This window comes from Gopherus evgoodei, unplaced genomic scaffold (assembly GCF_007399415.2).
Source record: "Gopherus evgoodei ecotype Sinaloan lineage unplaced genomic scaffold, rGopEvg1_v1.p scaffold_51_arrow_ctg1, whole genome shotgun sequence".
NCBI classification, from domain to species: domain Eukaryota; kingdom Metazoa; phylum Chordata; order Testudines; family Testudinidae; genus Gopherus; species Gopherus evgoodei.
In genome coordinates, this window is record NW_022060072.1 from 528334 (window position 1) to 545888 (window position 17555).

General features: G+C 64.8%; 2 protein-coding genes across 9 annotated transcripts; one reads left to right on the top strand and one right to left on the bottom strand.

The window, feature by feature from the left end:
• The first annotated feature begins 919 nt into the window (after positions 1-919).
• LOC115643140 (flavin-containing monooxygenase FMO GS-OX4-like) lies at positions 920-7709 on the top strand. 7 transcript variants are annotated; one of them, XM_030546963.1, is made up of 8 exons: positions 1702-1784; positions 2763-2870; positions 3068-3198; positions 3551-3777; positions 4016-4154; positions 5841-5971; positions 6387-6439; positions 6595-7709. In XM_030546963.1, the coding sequence occupies exons 4-8, from the start codon at positions 3563-3565 to the stop codon at positions 7425-7427; spliced, it is 1371 nt and encodes a 456-aa protein (XP_030402823.1). In that variant the 5' UTR covers positions 1702-1784; positions 2763-2870; positions 3068-3198; positions 3551-3562; the 3' UTR covers positions 7428-7709. The 7 variants fall into 7 exon arrangements, with proteins under 7 accessions (XP_030402826.1, XP_030402828.1, XP_030402823.1 ...); XM_030546962.1 differs by lacking the exon at positions 1702-1784 and adding an exon at positions 1889-2356; XM_030546966.1 differs by lacking the exons at positions 1702-1784; positions 2763-2870 and adding an exon at positions 920-1006.
• Positions 7710-11422: 3713 nt separating this feature from the next.
• On the bottom strand, positions 11423-17428 carry LOC115643154 (elastin-like). 2 transcript variants are annotated; one of them, XM_030546994.1, is made up of 3 exons: positions 17240-17428; positions 12767-12916; positions 11423-12727 (listed from the first exon to the last, which is right to left on the bottom strand). In XM_030546994.1, the coding sequence occupies exons 1-3, from the start codon at positions 17402-17404 to the stop codon at positions 12542-12544; spliced, it is 501 nt and encodes a 166-aa protein (XP_030402854.1). In that variant the 5' UTR covers positions 17405-17428; the 3' UTR covers positions 11423-12541. The 2 variants fall into 2 exon arrangements, with proteins under 2 accessions (XP_030402854.1, XP_030402853.1); XM_030546993.1 differs by having other exon boundaries at positions 11423-12916.
• Positions 17429-17555: the final 127 nt, after the last annotated feature.

Below are 17555 nucleotides of genomic sequence, written 5' to 3' on the forward strand. Positions count from 1 at the left end.
GAAACGTGGCTCAGGAAGGAGGTGGCCAGACTCCTTTTAAAGGGATCATTGCAGCTGGGGATCGAACCTCCGTCCGCCCCCCTTGCTCCCCATGTGCTGAGAGGGATTCACAGCAACAGCTTTAAATCCCCCGCCGCCTGACCCCCTCATTTCACACCTCTGCCCCTCCCCCACCTGATCCCCCCTACTTCACACCCTCTGCCCCTCCCCCATTTCACACTCTCTGCTCCCTCCCCCACCTCTGCCCCCCCACACCACTGACCCCTCATTTCACACCCTCTGCCCCCTCCCCCACCCAACCCCTCATTTCACACCTCTGCCCCTCCCCCCCACCTGACCCCCATTTCACACCCTCTGCCCCTCCCCCATTTCACATTCTCTGACCCCCCCCCCACCACTGACCCCTCATTTCACACCTCTGCCCCCCCACACCACTGACCCCTCATTTCACACCTCTGCCCCTCCCCCCACCTGATCCCCCCATTTCACACCCTCTGCCCCTCCCCCCACCTGATCCCCCCCATTTCACACCCTCTGCCCCTCCCCCATTTCACACCCTCTGCCCCTCCCCCATTTCACACCCTCTGCCCCCTCCCCCACCCCTGGCTGATTTCCCAGCCCCCCCCGCATCACCCCCCCCATTTCCCACCTTCTGCCCCTCCCCCACCCCCGGCTCCGGGAGTCTCGGTCCGGCCCGGCGCGAGGCAGCCCCAGGGCCTCTCCGCCAATCAGCGGCCGTGACGTCACTTCCGGCCCGAGGTGCGCCAGGACTACACCTCCCAGCCTGCCCCGGGGCGCAGCCCCAGCCCCCGCCCCTGGCCCCGCCCTGCGGACGCAACGTCACCGGCTCGGACCCGGGAGGCGGGTTCGGCGGCGGCGGCCTGGGCTGGGACTGCGCAGGCGCGCGGAGCCCGGATGGCGCATGCTCAGTAGCTCCCGCTGAAGCCGCTGCGCCATCACGCTGCCCTGACCGGTCCGGAACTCCCCTGCGGGGGGCGGAGCCTGGGTAGGGGGCGGGGTCAAATGCTGGAGGCGGGGCCAGGGGAGGGGCAGAACACCGGGTGGGCGGGGCGAAGACGCTTTTTTTGGCCGCCCCCTCCCACAGCTCAGCCCCCACTGCCCAGGGGTCACTGCCTGGGGGGGGGCTCCCCCACTTACCCCCCCAGGGGTCACTGCCTCTCTGGGGGGGGGGAATAACCAGGGGGTGCTGCACACACCCACTTACCCCCCCAGGGGTCACTGCTGCAGTTGGGGGTCTGTACACATGGCACTGCCCCATGTGGCTGCCAGAGATCATTCCCCCCCACCACCACACATACACCATGTGTGGGGCTGGGAGGGATATACACAGGATACTGCCCCGTGTGGCTGCCAGAGATCATTCCCCCACCACACACACACACCATGTCTGGGGCTGGGGGATACACACAGGATACTGCCCCGTGTGGATGCCAGAGATCATTCCCCACACACACCATGTGTGGGGCTGGGGGATACACACAGGATACTGCCCCATGTGGCTGCCAGAGATCATTCCCCCCCACCACCACACACACACCATGTGTGGGGCTGGGGGATACACACAGGATACTGACCCGTGTGGATGCCAGCGTTACTATCCTTTGGGGGCGGGAGAGGGCAGGGAGCGATACCTGCCCATTCTGGATGGTGTTATCCAGAGTGGTGCTGGCATCCAGCCGGGACGTGGGGCAGGCTCTCAGTGGGGCAGCCCCATTTCCTGCAGCACTTGTCCCGCTCGCCGTGGCGGACGGCGCCACGGAGGGGTAAGTGCCCTGCCCGTAATTAGCAGTATAGCAGCCACGCTTCGTCCACAGCAGCGAGCCCCAAAGTCGCTAACTCACCGCTGCGCTGCCTCCCGCCCCGGCCCCCACTGGGCTTGGCTTTGTTTTAGGGGTGGCTCCAGCACAGTTCAGGCCGTTCGACGTAACTCACACAAGGCCGAGTGTGTTGATTTCTATCTGCCGCGCCGTGCGGCCTTTGCACAAGGCAAACAGAGACACTGGTGCAGGTTCACTGACGGTGCCCAGACACCAAGTGTGAACCATCGGGATGGGGGTGGGGGGGTAATAGGAGCCTATATAAGAAAAAGCCCCCAAAATCGGGACTGTCCCTATAAAACCGGGATATTTGGTCACCCTGGTTTCACCAGACCCAATCCTGGCACCCTTCTGGCTGCAGGGAAAGGGGGCTGGTTGCTGCCTTCCGGGGGGTGCGGGGGTTCAGACACAGGACCCCACAACTCAGCACCAAGTTTGGGCAGGAGGCAGAAGACTACAACTCCCAGCATGCTGTGGGGTGCCACCGAGGAAAGTGCATGTGGGTCTGAGCCCAGCTGGTGAGTCAGGGGGCAGCAGTGGGGCTGGGGGGGGGGGGCAATGAGCCTGCCGGGGTGGGGGTTGAGCCCCATTTGTGCCTGTAGGAGAGTGAGGGGGATCCCTTCTTCTGGAGCCCCAGGGCACAGCTGGGTGGGCAGCCCCCACCTGGGGCGAAGAGACTGAGACCCCCACCCTCTGCCCTGTTGGGCTGGTTAGAGACCACCCCCCCCCGGCAGGCAGCTCCCTCCTGGTGTCCTGGCTCCACGGGGGGAAACTATCCCCCACAGTGTCAGCTGGAAACGGGATTAGTTTCCACTTCCTGACCGTGCTGGGCTCCCCTCTAAACAGCTGGGGGGGGTCACCTACCTTGAGCGGGGGGTTAAAATCATGTTGCCAAGAGCCCACGTCCCCGTTGTTGTAACCCAGGAGGAAGGCTGGATCCTCTGGGCTCCCAAATGACCCGACCGTATCCTGCCGAAAGAGAAGAAACTCTTGTGTCCAGAGACACGGCGGATTCGTTGTAAACATGGACCAGTGAGTAGTGGAAAGCATTTTCCACGCACTGCTCTCAAATAGCATTTTAAAGTAACTCTACAAATTCTTGCACTGTTCTTGCTGAGAGAAAATATTTCCTAGACTAGTTTCTTTTCCATTTTTGCCCAAGGTTTCCAGACTAGGCTTCAGAAACGTACACAAAAAAAATCCCCCTCCTCCACTGATTTTTTAACCAGGTCCTGTAGATCTCTACAAATACTCGTTACCCTCCACCCCAGAGGCAGCTGCAGCTCGGTGCCCAGTGAGGGCTCCCTGTGCAAATAGCCCCCACTCCCTACCCCGGAGCTGGCGAGGGAAACCCATCGGGGTAAGCAGTTTGTCCAGGGTCGGCGGTGGGAAGGTGCTGGGGATACGGGTGCCAAACTCCTTCTAAGTCCCCCCCCCCCCCGGTGACGCGTGACTGCCCGTGGGGAATCCGCCGAGGGTCTGTGAGATGTGGCCAAAGTCCACGCAGGGTTTGTGCCTGCGAACGGGGTAGGAGCCTGTTCTCTCGAGGAGGCAGGGGGGAGAAAGCGGGGGGGAGTTATGGGGGTGATCTAGGGGTGAGGGGCAATGGGGAACTTGGGGGGCTGTGGCGGTTGCAGGGAGGTTTTGGGGTGAGGGGGAGTGAGAGAGGCCTGGGCCCCAACTCTCAGCCCCTCTGCTTTGCCTGTTCCCAGCTGCACTGCAGGATGACGGCCCCAGGGAAGCTGCGGGTGGCTGTGATCGGGGCAGGAGCAGCCGGGCTGTGCGCCGCCCGCCACCTCGCTGCCCATCCCGAGTCCTTCGCGCCCCCCGTGGTGTTCGAGGCGTCCGGCCGCATCGGGGGCACCTGGGTCTATACCGAAGAGACGGGGCAGGGACCAGACGGGCTCCCCATCTGCTCCAGCATGTACCGAGACCTCAGGTAGCTAGTGCGGGGCACCGGGCAGGGGCAGAGGCACTTGTCAGGCCTCCATGTGTGTGGGGGGGTAGGATCCCGTCCCCACAGGGGGTCTGTCTCCTCACTGCCCCCCCTCCACACCTGCCCCATTTCCTGCTGCAGCTGGGACACCCTCTGCTACCCCCGTGGGCCAGGCCTGAGGGTTCAGGGGGACGCGGACCTGGGGAGGGGAGGGCATTAAGCAGCATTTGCACCCCCCCAGGACCAACCTGCCCAAGGAGGTGATGGCGTTCCCCGACTTTCCCTTCGACCCGTCGCTGCCGTCCTTCCTGCACCACTCGCACGTGCTGGCTTATCTGGAGCGTTACGCCGACCACTTCGGGGTCCGAGAGCACATCAGGGTGAGTGGGGGGCCGAGCGGGGCAGGGACCCCTGGGGGGCCCCAATGCCTGCCCCAGAGACAGAGCCTGAGCACGGAGCTGGGCCCCCGCAGGACACGCCCCCCCGAGACGGGCCCTGAGCACGGAGCTGGACCCCGCAGGACACGGCCCCCCCAGAGAGGGGCCCTGAGCACGGAGCTGGGCCCCCGCAGGACACGCCCCCCCGAGACGGGCCCTGAGCACGGAGCTGGGTCCCCACAGGACACGACCCCTCGCCCCGGGGCACGGTCCCCCCACCCCCCGAGATGGGGCCTGAGCACAGAGCTGGCCCCCCCAGGGGCACAGGACCCCCCCCGAGACGGGCCCTGAGCATGGAGCTGGGTCCCCACAGGACACAACCCCTCCCCCCGGGGCACGGCCCCCTCCCCCAGAGACGGGCCCTGAGCACGGAGCTGGGCCCCCGCAGGACACGCCCCCCCCAGGGGCACAGGACCCCCCCCGAGACGGGCCCTGAGCATGGAGCTGGGTCCCCACAGGACACAATCCCTCCCCCCGGGGCACGGTCCCCGCCCCCAGAGACAGGGCCTGAGCACGGAGCTGGACCCCGCAGGACACCCCCCCCAGGGGCACAGACCCAACCCCCCCTCCCCAGAGACAGGGCCTGAGCATGGAGCTGGGTCCCCCCAGGATGCGCCCTCCCCCTCAGGACACCCCCCCCCACAAGACAGGGCCTGAGCATGGAGCTCAGTCCAGTCTAGGGTTGCCAACTTTCTATGGGCACAAAATCGAACACCCCAGCACCCCCCGTTCCCTGTGGTTCCTCCTGCTTCTCTACCCCTTCCCCAAGGCCCCCCCCGCTCACTGTATTCCCCCTCCCTCAGCTCTCCTCTTTCACTGGGCTGGGGCAGGGGGTTGGGGTGCAGGAGGGGATGAGGGAGTTGGGGTGCAGGAGGGGGCTCCAAGTTTGGTGGGGGGCTCAGAGCTGGGGTCCAGGAAGGGGTCTGGGCTCTGGTGCAGGAGGGGGTATGGGCTCAGGGCTGGGGCCAGGGATGAGGGGTTTGGGGTGCTCTGGTTTTGGAGGGAGTCAGAGCTGGGTTCCAGGAGGGGCTCTGGGCTGGGGGTGCAGGAGATGGTTCTGGGTTTGGGGGGGCTCAGGGCTGGGGCCAGGGATGAGGGGGGTCCCAGTTTGGGGGGGCTCAGGGCTGGGGCTCAGGGATGAGGAGTTTGGTGGGGCTCAGAGTTGGGGCCAGGGATGAGGAGGCTCCTGGTTTGGGGGGGCTCAGGGATGAAGGGTTTGGGGGGGGCTCAGGGCTGGGACAGAGGGTTGGGGCGTGGGCTTACCTCAGGCGGCTCCCGGTCAGCGGCACAGGAGCTAAGGCAGGTTCCCAGCCAACGGGAGTGCGGAGCCAGCGCTCGGGGCGGGGGCCATGCTTGCCGCAGAGCCTCCGGCCGCCCCCCCGCCTAGGAGCCGGACTGCTGGCTGCTTCCGAGGTGCAGAGCGGTGCCCTAGGACAAGTACCTACCTTAGCCCCAAAAACCAGACACCTGGTCACCCGGCGGGATGTGAGCCCCCACAGAGGCACAGCCCAGACCCTGCCCAGCCAAGGCCCCTGCACCGGCTGCTCCGGCAGCCCCCGGATGAGGCTGTTACCATCCCCCCCGCCCACTTCCCACCTGGATCTGACCTGCTCCTGTCACCCCTTCCAGTTCTCGTGGCTGGTGGATGCCGTGAGCCCGGCCGAGGGTGCCGAGGGCGGCTGGGACGTCACCGCCTGCCGGGCCCAGGACCGGACAGTGCAGACGACCGAGCGCTTCGACGCTGTCCTTGTCTGCACCGGGTGAGGCCCTCGGGCGATGGCGTGGGGTGGGGGGGCACCCCCAGTTTGCTGTGCCCCCTGCCCTGCAGGCAAAGGGGCTGAGCAGGGTCACTCGCTGGGGTGGGTGCGTGGGTGGGACAGGGCTGCCTGCTCTGCAGAGGCCTCTCCCCCGGGTGTGTGCAGAGGGTGGCTGTGGGGGAGCCCAGACCTTGGGGGGATAAAAACCGGGCTGTGGGGGAGCCCAGGATGTGGGGGGCAGTCATGGGGTGCCAGGGGGGAGCCCCAGAAACACCCCTCCTCCGGGGGCGAGCAAACTTCTGGTCCTGGGCTGGAGTTTGGAGAATCCCCCTCCGAGGGGGGGGCTTTGTCAGTGAATGGGACCCCCCCAGGCCCCAGGGAAGCACTAATGGGGCCCCTCTTTCTGCTCCCTTTGCAGTCACTATGCTGACCCCTTCGTCCCCCCCATCCCCGGCCTGGAGACCTTCCCAGGTAGGAGCCTCCGGGGTCCCGGGGGGGGGATCCATCTCCTGTGACCCGCCCTTTGCTCCAGGCGTGGGGAAGGGGCTGCCAGCAGGAGGGAGCTGCTCCGTGGGGCAGGGGAACCCCCACAGCTCCCCCTTTCACCCCCCTTTCCCTCCCCGCAGGCCAGCTGCTGCACAGCCACGAGTACCGCTGCCCAGAGCCCTTTGCAGGCCGCACCGTGGTGCTGCTGGGGGCCGGCCCGTCCGGCGTGGACCTGACGCTGCAGCTGGCCCCCCTGGCCCGGCGGGTGATCCTGAGCCACCGGCAGCCCCCGCTGCCCGGGCTGCCCGGGAACGTGCTGCAGGCGGCGCCGGTGGTGGGCGTGGCGGGGCCCACAGTCCAGTTCGAGGACGGCGCCGAGCACAGGGCCGACGTCCTCATCCTCTGCACCGGGTACCGGTACCGCTTCCCCTTCCTGGCGCCCGCCCGCCTGGGCCTGCGGCTGACTGACCACACGGTGACGCCGCTGTACCAGCACCTGCTGCTGCCGCGCCATCCCGGCCTCTTCTTCATCGGGCTCTGCCAGCAGATCTGCCCCTTCCCTCACTTTCACTGCCAGCTGCTCTTCTGCCTGGCGGTGCTGGCGGGCACCTGCCGCCTGCCCCCCGCCGCCGAGCTGCAAGCAGCTGCCGAGGGGGAGTTACGGCAGCACCTCGGGGCCCCCCAGCACTTCCACCGCCTGGGCGGGCGGCAGTGGGGTTACTGCCAGGAGCTGGCACGGCTGGGCGGCTTCGAGCCCCTGCCCCCCGTGCTCAGGAAGATCTACGAGGCCACGGGGGCGAGCCGCAGCCAGGACGTCTCCCGGTACCGGAGCCTCAGCTACAGGGTGTTGAGTGCTGAGGAGTGGGAGCTGGTGGGGGCCGAGCCCGGGGGGGCTGTGCACAAAGGGGGCAGCCCCCGGGGGGCTGGGGGCAATGGAGACGGAGCTCCCAGCCCGGCAGCGGCCCTAGGCTGAGGGGGAGCCGGCTGGTGGATGTCTGGCCCAGCCCGTGGGGCCGGAGACCCTTCCCCATCGTTGCCTCGACCGGCCCCCGCTCATCCTCCGACACCCCCCAGCTCACCCTGTGCCACCGCCCGGACGCCGGAGCCCTGGCCGGCCCTCCCGCCACATCCGAGCAGGATAAAATCCCCTGGTGCATCGGGGCTGCTGGGGAAGGCGCCTGTAGCCCGCGGAGCCAAAACCTCCGTCTGGGGCGGTTTGATAGTGAAGAAATGAGCAAATAAAGGGTGAAAACTGAACCTGCTGCCCCTGGACTTTAGCTGGGGGGGGAGAAGCATGGGGGGGAGTTGCCCCTCGCTGCCCCATGGTCTGTGATGGGGAGGGGACGAGTTGGGGTGATTGGTTTTCAGCAGCGCCTCACCTCTGGGCACAGGACCCTGTGCCTGGCGCAGACCCACTCACCTCCCTGACTGGTGCGGGGCTGCTAGTCTCTGTATCTGTGACCCCCACATATCCTCTAAGCCCCCCCGGGACCCCTCCAGCCTGGTCGTAGGTATCTGTACCCACCACGTACCCCCAACCCCCCCAGGGACCCCTCCAGCCTGGTCGTAGGTATCTGTACCCACCACGTACCCCCAACCCCTCCCAGGGACCCCTCCAGCCTGGACATAGGTATCTGTGCCCCCCACGAACCCCCTAAGCCCCCAGGGACCCCTCCAGCCTGGTCGTAGGTATCTGTACCCACCACGTACCCCCAACCCCTCCCAGGGACCCCTCCAGCCTGGACATAGGTATCTGTGCCCCCCACGAACCCCCTAACCCCCCAGGGACCCCTCCAGCCTGGATGTAGGTATCTGTACCCACCACGTACCCCCAACCCCTCCCAGGGACCCCTCCAGCCTGGTCATAGGTATCTGTACCCACCACGTACCCCCAACCCCTCCCAGGGACCCCTCCAGCCTGGTCGTAGGTATCTGTACCCACCACGTACCCCCAACCCCCCCCAGGGACCCCTCCAGCCTGGTCGTAGGTATCTGTACCCACCACGTACCCCCAACCCCTCCCAGGGACCCCTCCAGCCTGGTCATAGGTATCTGTACCCACCACGTACCCCCAACCCCTCCCAGGGACCCCTCCAGCCTGGTCGTAGGTATCTGTACCCACCACGTACCCCCAACCCCTCCCAGGGACCCCTCCAGCCTGGATGTAGGTATCTGTGCCCCCCACGAACCCCCTAACCCCCCAGGGACCCCTCCAGCCTGGTCATAGGTATCTGTACCCACCACGTACCCCCAACCCCTCCCAGGGACCCCTCCAGCCTGGATGTAGGTATCTGTGCCCCCCACGAACCTCCTACCCCCCCCAGGGATCCCTCCAGCCTGGATGTAGGTATCTGTGCCCATGTACCCCCTAACCCCCCAGGGACCCCTCCAGCCTGGACATAGGTATCTGTGCCCCCCACGAACCTCCTAACCCCCCCGGGACCCCTCCAGCCTGGACGTAGGTATCTGTGCCCCCCACGAACCCCCTAACCCCCCCAGGGACCCCTCCAGCCTGGTCGTAGGTATCTGTACCCACCACGTACCCCCAACCCCTCCCAGGGACCCCTCCAGGCTGGTCGTAGGTATCTGTGCCCCCCACGTACCCCTCCCAGGGACCCCTCCAGCCTGGATGTAGGTATCTGTGCCCATGTACTCCCTAACCCCCCCGGGCCCCCTCCAGCCTGGTCATAGGTATCTGTACCCACCACGTACCCCCTAAGCCCCCAGGGACCCCTCCAGCCTGGACATAGGTATCTGTGTCCCCCACGAACCTCCTAACCCCCCTGGGACCCCTCCAGCCTGGACATAGGTATCTGTGCCCCCCACGAACCCCCTAACCCCCCCAGGGACCCCTCCAGGCTGGTCGTAGGTATCTGTACCCACCACATACCCCCAACGACCCCTCCAGCCTGGACATAGGTATCTGTGCCCCCCACGAACCCCCTAACCCCCCCAGGGACCCCTCCAGGCTGGTCGTAGGTATCTGTACCCACCACATACCCCCAACGACCCCTCCAGCCTGGACATAGGTATCTGTGCCCCCCACGAACCCCCTAACCCCCCCAGGGACCCCTCCAGCCTGGTCGTAGGTATCTGTGCCCCCCACGAACCCCCTAACCCCCCCAGGGACCCCTCCAGCCTGGTCGTAGGTATCTGTACCCACCACGTACCCCCAACCCCTCCCAGGGACCCCTCCAGCCTAGACGTAGGTATCTGGGCCGCCCACAAATCCCCTAACCCCCCCGGGACCCCTCCAGCCTGGTCGTAGGTATCTGTACCCACCACGTACCCCCAACCCCTCCCAGGGACCCCTCCAGCCTGGATGTAGGTATCTGTGCCCATGTACCACCTAAGCCCCCAGGGACCCCTCCAGCCTGGACATAGGTATCTGTGCCCCCCACGAACCCCCCCCCAGGACCCCTCCAGCCTGGATGTAGGTATCTGTGCCCCCCACGAACCCCCTAACCCCCCAGGGACTCCTCCAGCCTGGTCGTAGGTATCTGTACCCACCACGTACCCCCAACCCCTCCCAGGGACCCCTCCAGCCTAGTCGTAGGTATCTGTGCCCCCCACGAACCCCCTAACCCCCCCAGGGACCCCTCCAGGCTGGTCGTAGGTATCTGTACCCACCACGTACCCCCAACCCCTCCCAGGGACCCCTCCAGCCTGGTCGTAGGTATCTGTGCCCCCCACGAACCCCCTAACCCCCCCAGGGACCCCTCCAGCCTGGTCGTAGGTATCTGTACCCACCACGTACCCCCAACCCCTCCCAGGGACCCCTCCAGCCTGGATGTAGGTATCTGTGCCCATGTACCCCCTAAGCCCCCAGGGACCCCTCCAGCCTGGACATAGGTATCTGTGCCCCCCACAAACCCCCTAAGCCCTTTGGGACCTGTGAAGGGGGGGGGCCATCCCAGCAGGCCATGGGGCCCTGGTGTGATAACCCCCCCGCCCCCCCCAAGGCTCTGTGAGCAAAGGGCCAGGGACGGGCGGCCGCAGAGCACCCCCGTAAATAACTCCCTAGATACCCTATGACCACAAGCCCCACACAAACATCCTCGACACCCCAGCTAGAGCCACGATCTCAAACATCCCTTCTCGACATACGGGTTCCCTCCCCCACCGAGGCTTCCTGTAGATACAGGCACAGACACCCCATAAAAACCCTGGTACAACCACAGCCCCCATGAACAGCCCCAAAGACACATGTACTAGAACCTCCCCTACAGCACGTCCCCAGACAGAGCCACATATGCACATCTGCCCCCCACGACACAGCCCTACAGCCCCCCAAACACCCCCCTAGACATGCCATAACCCCCCACGGACACGCAGACCCCCATGGACACGCTCACACACAAACCCCACCAGTTCCCAGGCCCCCTGCCCATCGCAGCAAACGGCACCGCACTCGGAGGCTGTGGGGGGTGTGCTAGCAGCCCCCCCCCCGGCAGTGCCCCCAGTGACCTGCAGGTCACACTTGCCTCTTGCTTCAAAATTATGTTTTATTTGCTGCTGCTTTAAAAGGACCAGCCCTGGCGGAGCTGGAAATGAGTCGCTGCAAATAGGACCAAGCCCCTGTCCAGCCCCTCACTCTCCTGCATTATTTCTAACATCCCCCCACACCCGGACAACAGCTGCTTCCTCCTGCTCCGGGGCAGGGTCCTGGCTGCATGCCCGGCCTGTGCTGGCAGGAGCCTGCAGAGCGGGAAGAGAAGCGGGGCAGCCCCTGGATACCACCGGCCGGCCGGGTCACAAAGTGGGGAGAGCCGGCCCCTTTGCCACGCCATGAGGCTGCACCGGGCCCCGGCATCTCGAGTGGGAAACCTCCTCAGGTGGGGCCAGGACCGGCACTAGAGGTTTGAGCGCCCTAGGTGCACAGCAATTTCGCCGCCCTGCGCCCTGGTCCCGCTGGTCCGGTGGAGCTGCCACAGTGGTGCCTGTGGGAGGTCCACTGGAGCTGTGGGAGCAGCCGACCGTCCGCAGGCAGCACTGCGGCAGCTCCACCAGAGCCGCCTGCCACCCCCCCCGGCAAAACGCTGCCCCTCAATAGTCCTGGTGCCCTAGGCAATTGCCTAGGCCGCCTAAATGGAAGCGCCAGCCCTGGGTTGGGGTGGCGTTAACTCCATGACACTGCCAGGGACCCCGGGCCGGACCTTGGCGCACACTCAGCCGAAGCCCAGGAGTTCGGGCACAATCTCACCCCCTGCTTCCCGCCTCCAGTCGGGAACCGAACCCGAGTCCTGGCTCCCCGCTGGGAAGACACGGCTGGGGCTGAGACGCCCCCCTGAACGCTGGCGCCCTGGCTGCCGCTGTCCTCAGGCGCTCCCCTGTGCTGCAGCAGAGACCGTTTGAAATCCCAGTGCAGAGTCAGGACTGGCCAGGCCCAGCAGTTAAAGGCCCGAATTTAAGCTCCCAAGGCAGCAGACAAAACTCCTTCGATGCAGCCAGCCGGGAGCTGCGCTGCTATGAAATCTGGCCCCGCAAAACCCTGGCCTGGCCCGACCCGGCCAGCGGGCCTGGCTGGCACAGGTTGGCACGCTGCTGCTCCGAGCAGAAATGCCCGAGTGATGAGCGACAGCCGGGGGACGGAGCCAGGGACCCCGGAGCGGCTGCTGCTCGAGCCCTGAGTCATCCTCTGCAGGCGAGGGCCGCCCAGCTGCGGCACCGGATCGGTTTAACCACAAGCGCCTGCAGCTCGGGGAGGGGGGAATTCCTGCTGCCTTTGCCAGGAGCCTGGGCGTGAAACCTCAGGCAAACCCCGCCGGCAGCAGGCGCTGCGGAAACGCTGCACCCAGCTGGCCCCCAGGCTGCAGCCCAAGGGCCAGGAGGGAGAAGACGCCTCCCCCTGCCACGACCCCAGCGGCTCAGCCCAAATTACCACCCCCTCCGCCCAATTTCACACACGCACGCAGGCCGGGCAGGGTCCTGCCTCCCCCACCCCGGTGAGGGGATGGGCCGCGAGCGCTGGGCGCCTTGGGGTGACAGTTTGCAGCTGGGCCATTGCTGATTCTGACACCTCCCCTGGGCAAGGCTCTGAGCGCTACGTCTCCCTAGCCGAGGGACTGCCACCGCCAGCTCCCAGCACTACCCGGGCCCACAACGCCCCCATCCCAGCGCAAAGCCGGCCTGCGACTGCGACGTCCCAGCACCCTGCGCAAAGCCGGCCTGCGACGTCCCAGCGCCTGGTGTGAACCCGACCTGCAGCGCCCCCATCCCAGCGCCCAGCACAAAGCCGGCCTGCGACGTCCCAGCGCCTGGTGTGAACCCGGCCTGCAACGCCCCCATTCCAGCGCCCAGCACAAACCCGGCCTGCAACGCCCCCGTCCCAGCGCCCAGCGCAAAGCCGGCCTGCGACATCCCAGCGCCTGGTGTGAACCCGGCCTGCAACGCCCCCATTCCAGCGCCCAGCACAAACCCGGCCTGCAACGCCCCCGTCCCAGCGCCCAGCGCAAAGCCGGCCTGCGACGTCCCAGCGCCTGGTGTGAACCCGGCCTGCAACGCCCCCATTCCAGCGCCCGGCACAAACCCGGCCTGCAACACCCCCATCCCAGCGCGCACATAGCCGGCCTGCAACGTCCCAGCGCCTCGTGTGAACCCGGCCTGCAACACCCCCATCCCAGCGCCCAGCACAAACCCGGCCTGCAACGCCCCCGTCCCAGCGCCCAGTGCAAAGCCAGCCTGCGACACCCTGTGATGAACTGGGAATGGTCTTAATGTTTTCTCTGAATACTGTGTTGGTGCCTCAGTGTGCCCATGGCAGCTCTTAAGTATCTGGCAGAGCAAAGGGCCAGTGCCCCTAAATGCCTGACCCTCTGTCTCCTAGCAACTGATGGCCTGGGCCCCCCCTCTGCAAAGGTGCCAACTGAAGGTGTTGGAGACAAAGGGATCAGGTGACCCCCTGGCCTGGGAAAGGGGCTGAGCAGAGAGGAGGGGCTGGGAGGGGTTGTTAGTCTGGAGCTGGCGGGGGTCGAGGAGTGAAGTGCAGACGTGGGAGGGGGGTCTGGCTCACTGCCCCCCCAGAATGGACCCGGCCGAGGGGTCCGGTTCTCTGTACCTACAAGCTCTGTTTTAGACCCTGTTCCTGTCATTGAATAAACCTCTGTGTTACTGGCTGGCTGAGAGTCACGTCTGACTGCAAAGTGGGGGTGCAGGACCCTGTGGCTTCCCCAGGACCCCGCTGGGGTGGACTCACTGTGGGAAGCGCACGGAGGGGCAGAGGATGCTGAATGGTCCAAGGAGACACCCAGGAGGTGAAGCCGTGTGAGCTTCTTTCCCTGAACAAGTCTGCTCCAAGGGAGAGGAGGCTCCCCAAAGTCCTGCCTGGCTTGGTGGGGAGCAGTTCCAGAGCATCGCCCGGTGACTCCGTGACAACTGGTGGCAGCGGTGGGACGTACTGCACCTCGTGAATGGCGCTGCTTGCAGTAAGTGACTGGGGAGCAGTAAAACAAAGGAGGGATAATGAGGACCAGGCATGCTGAAGGCTCAGAGATGGACGGTTTCAGGGGGCAGTTAACCTCTGGGAGCGTGTGACCAGTGAGAAGGACTGTTGGAGTAACGGGGTCCCCCTGAGGACTGCAGCGAGCAGTCTCGGGCGGAGGAGCTTGCCACTCAACCCTGGGAGAGAGAAGGATTTTGCAGTAGCAGGGTTCCCCTGGGGACTGCAGGAGCAGTCCCAGGGGCGGAGGAGTCTGCAGCTCGACCCTGGCAAAGAGGTGGTGACCACGAGAAGGGCTGGCACACCAGGGGTTCTTCCTGGAAACCATGGGGGAGCCAAGAGCACACAGGCCTGTGAGTCCAGAGCCACTTGGGAACGGTGAAGTGATGGCCTATCACCATCTCCTTGAGAAGGACATTGTGATCCTGTGCACAAAGAGAGGGTTACGCATGGGGAAATTCACCAAGGCACAGTTAATCGTGCAGTTGGAGGAGAAGCACCGCTCTGAGGAGCAGATTCCTGGCCCAGATGGGGCTACAAGAGGATCTGAGAGCAGCTGGAGCATCAGCCAGGCATCCCCGGGAGTCTGGTCCCCAATCAGACGAGGGTCTTCACAATTGGGTTCCCCATCAGGAGACTGGAGACGGATGGGATGGGAGCAGAGCCCGAGAGAGCGAGAGGCTGAGGAAAAGCTGCATGAGAAGCAGCAGCAGCATGGACTGGTGATGGTGGAGCAGAGAGACATAGGGGGCTGCCCAGGGGTCAGTGGGGAAACAAGCCTGCGGGGGTGAGACCCTGGGACAGAGAGAACTGTGGTGGTGCAGCCCCAGATGCTGAGGGACTGTGGAACCTGGGTGAAGTTCCCTGGGGTGAGGCCCCTCGCCCTGCCTATGGCCCAGATCCCTGTGCAGACCCAGGAGGGGTCAGGCTGGCTGGTGGTTGGGGGTTCTCCAGGATATCGGCTCGGAGGCCCTGTTGGGGGGTGACTGTCTCCCCATGGGACAGGATCCAGGCCCCGATCCTGTAACGTCCGAGGGTTTGAATTCAAATCCAGGGAACCAATTGGCTAGGATGGAAATGGTCAGTGAAAATGCAAATAACCTGGCTGGCAGGGGTGAGGGGCTGCAGGGCTCAGGATACCTGCCTACCTATAACCAGCCCCCTGGGGCTGAGGGGGTGTGAGAGATGCTCCCCGCCCCCCTGCACACCGGAGAGGGGGCTCACGCTGGCCCTGATGCTGTGACCAGAGCAGAGAGCTCGCTGCCTGTCCCCACTGGGACAGCAAGGGCAGCGCTGAGCACGGGGGGAGCTGAGACCCCAGCTGAGTGGGGGGACACCCAGGCAGGGCAGGTCGGCTGCCAAACAGGTTTGCCTGGTCCAGACATGCTGCTGGGAAGTGATTACACAGCAGGAGGGAGCTACCAGGGACAAGGCTCAGGGGGGCTGTGACCCAGGCCCAGCCAGCGAGAGGGAGCAGGTCCCCCTCCCTGCCCCAGCAGCTGAATCCCAGACCGAGTTGCAGAGGGATCCCTCCTTGGAGAAGCTGAGAGAACTTGCTGGCCACAGCGCTGCAAACCCCCTTGGGGAAGGCTGCAGGGACAGAGTCCTGCAAGAGAAAGGATTCCTGTACCGGGAATGGGCTCCCCAAGGGGAAGTAGAACTGGGGGGAATTGGGAGGCAGCTGGTGGTGCCCCAGGAAACCACGAGGTTCTTCCCATTTGAGCTGCTGGATGGGAGGAGAGTGAGGGGACCCCTGGACCTGAAGAGGGAGGATTGGATGGAGAAGGGGAAGACCCCCAGGGGGATCTCTTCCCTGAGGTGGGAGACAATCTCCCCATCAGGTGTTCCCCGTTCAGAGTCACTGGGAAAGCAGCCCAGAACCTGGAGAGAGAGGTCAGGAACATGCTGGCTTTAGATGGGATCCAGCCATTCAACAGCCCATGGGCCTCACCCGTGGGGCTGATCCCCAAGGGAGACAGAATGATCTGGTTTTGTGGGGGCTATCAGAAGCTTAAAGCCATCACAGTGTCCAAGGCCAACCCCATGCCTAGGCCTGGGGAAATTCTAGACAAGCTGAGAGGGATGGAGAACTTGGCCCTGGCAGACACTGATAACATGTGCATCTTTAGCCAGACCTGGGAGGAACAGGTGTCCCAGGTGAAGAGGGGGCTGGGCTGCCTCAAGGAGGTGGGACTGACGGTAAAAGCTGGAAAGTGCAAGGGGGAACGGCAAAGGTGTTGTGTCTGGGCCACAAAGTGGGAAGCGGCTGCCCAAGCCCAGAGCTGGCAAAGGCCAAGATGGGGGCTCTTAACCAAGGAAGCCCGAATCACAGACCAGAGTGCTGGGAAAAAACCCAATCCCAGCTTGAAGCCCAGGGGTACTGGGGTGGCAAAGGGTGTGGGCTGCATAAACCTTCCCACATGCGGCCTGCAAGTGCCATCAAGCACACCCGACCTAAGAGAGGGCGTAAGACTAAACTGTCCTGGTGTAACTCACACCAAGGGATGGGAGAGATGCTGGGACATCCATGGGAACGTTGGTGGGTTCAAACTTCCCCAGGTCACTGGCTGAAGTGACCTCGCTCAGTTCGGTCTCAAAGGGGGGAGAGATGTGAGGAACTGGGAAAGTTCTTAATGTTTTCTCTGAATACTGTATTGGTGCCTCAGTGTCCCCATGGCAGTTCTTAAGTATCTGGCAGAGCAAAGGCCCAATGCACCTAAGTGCCTGGCAGTCTGTCTCCTGGCAACTGATGGCCTGGGCCCCCCCCTGCAAAGGTGCCAGCCGAAGGTGTTGGAGACAAAGGGATCAGGTGACCTCCTGGCCCGGGAAAGGGGCTGAGCAGAGAGGAGGGGCTGGCGGGGGGTTGCTAGTCTGGAGCTGGCTGGGGTCGAGAAGTGCAGACGGGGGGGTCTGGCTCACTGCCCCCCCCCAGACTGGACCCAGCCGAGGGGTCCGGTTCACTGTATCTACAAGCTCTGTTTTACACCCTGTTCCTGTCATCGAATAAACCTCTGTTTTACTGGCTGGCTAAGAGTCACGTCTGACTGCAAAGTGGGGGTGCAGGACCCTGTGGCTTCCCCAGGACCCCGCTGGGGCAGGCTCACTGTGGGAAGCGCACGGAGGGGCAGAGGATGCTGAATGCTCCAAGGAGAGACCCAGGAGGTGAAGCCGTGTGAGCTTCTTTCCCTGAACAAGTCTGCTCCAAAGGAGAGGAGGCTCCCCAAAGTCCTGACTGGCTTGGTGGGGAGCAGTTCCAGAGCATCACCCGGGGACTCCGTGACACACCCCCATCCCAGCGCCCAGGGCAAACCCGACCTGCGACGCCCCCGTCCCAGCACAAAGCCGGCCTTCAACGTCCCAGCGCCTGGCACAAACCCAGCATAACACTGGCAGACCCCAGTTGTCGGCGGGCGGGATTGAACCTGGGACCTCTGAAGCTTAGCGCCAGAGCCTCTACCGCAGGAGCCAAAAGCCAGCTGGCTGGTAGCTACGGCTGTAGCAGATTCATTCATCTCTAAGTGGTCTTGGTGCCACTAGACGGGACAGAGCCCCAGGCCCAGGTGTCTGGGTTGCACCAGTGCCCGGCCCAACCCAAGCCCACGACGCCCCTGTCCCAATGCCCAGCGCAAACCCAGCCTGCGACATCCCAGCACCCACTGTAAC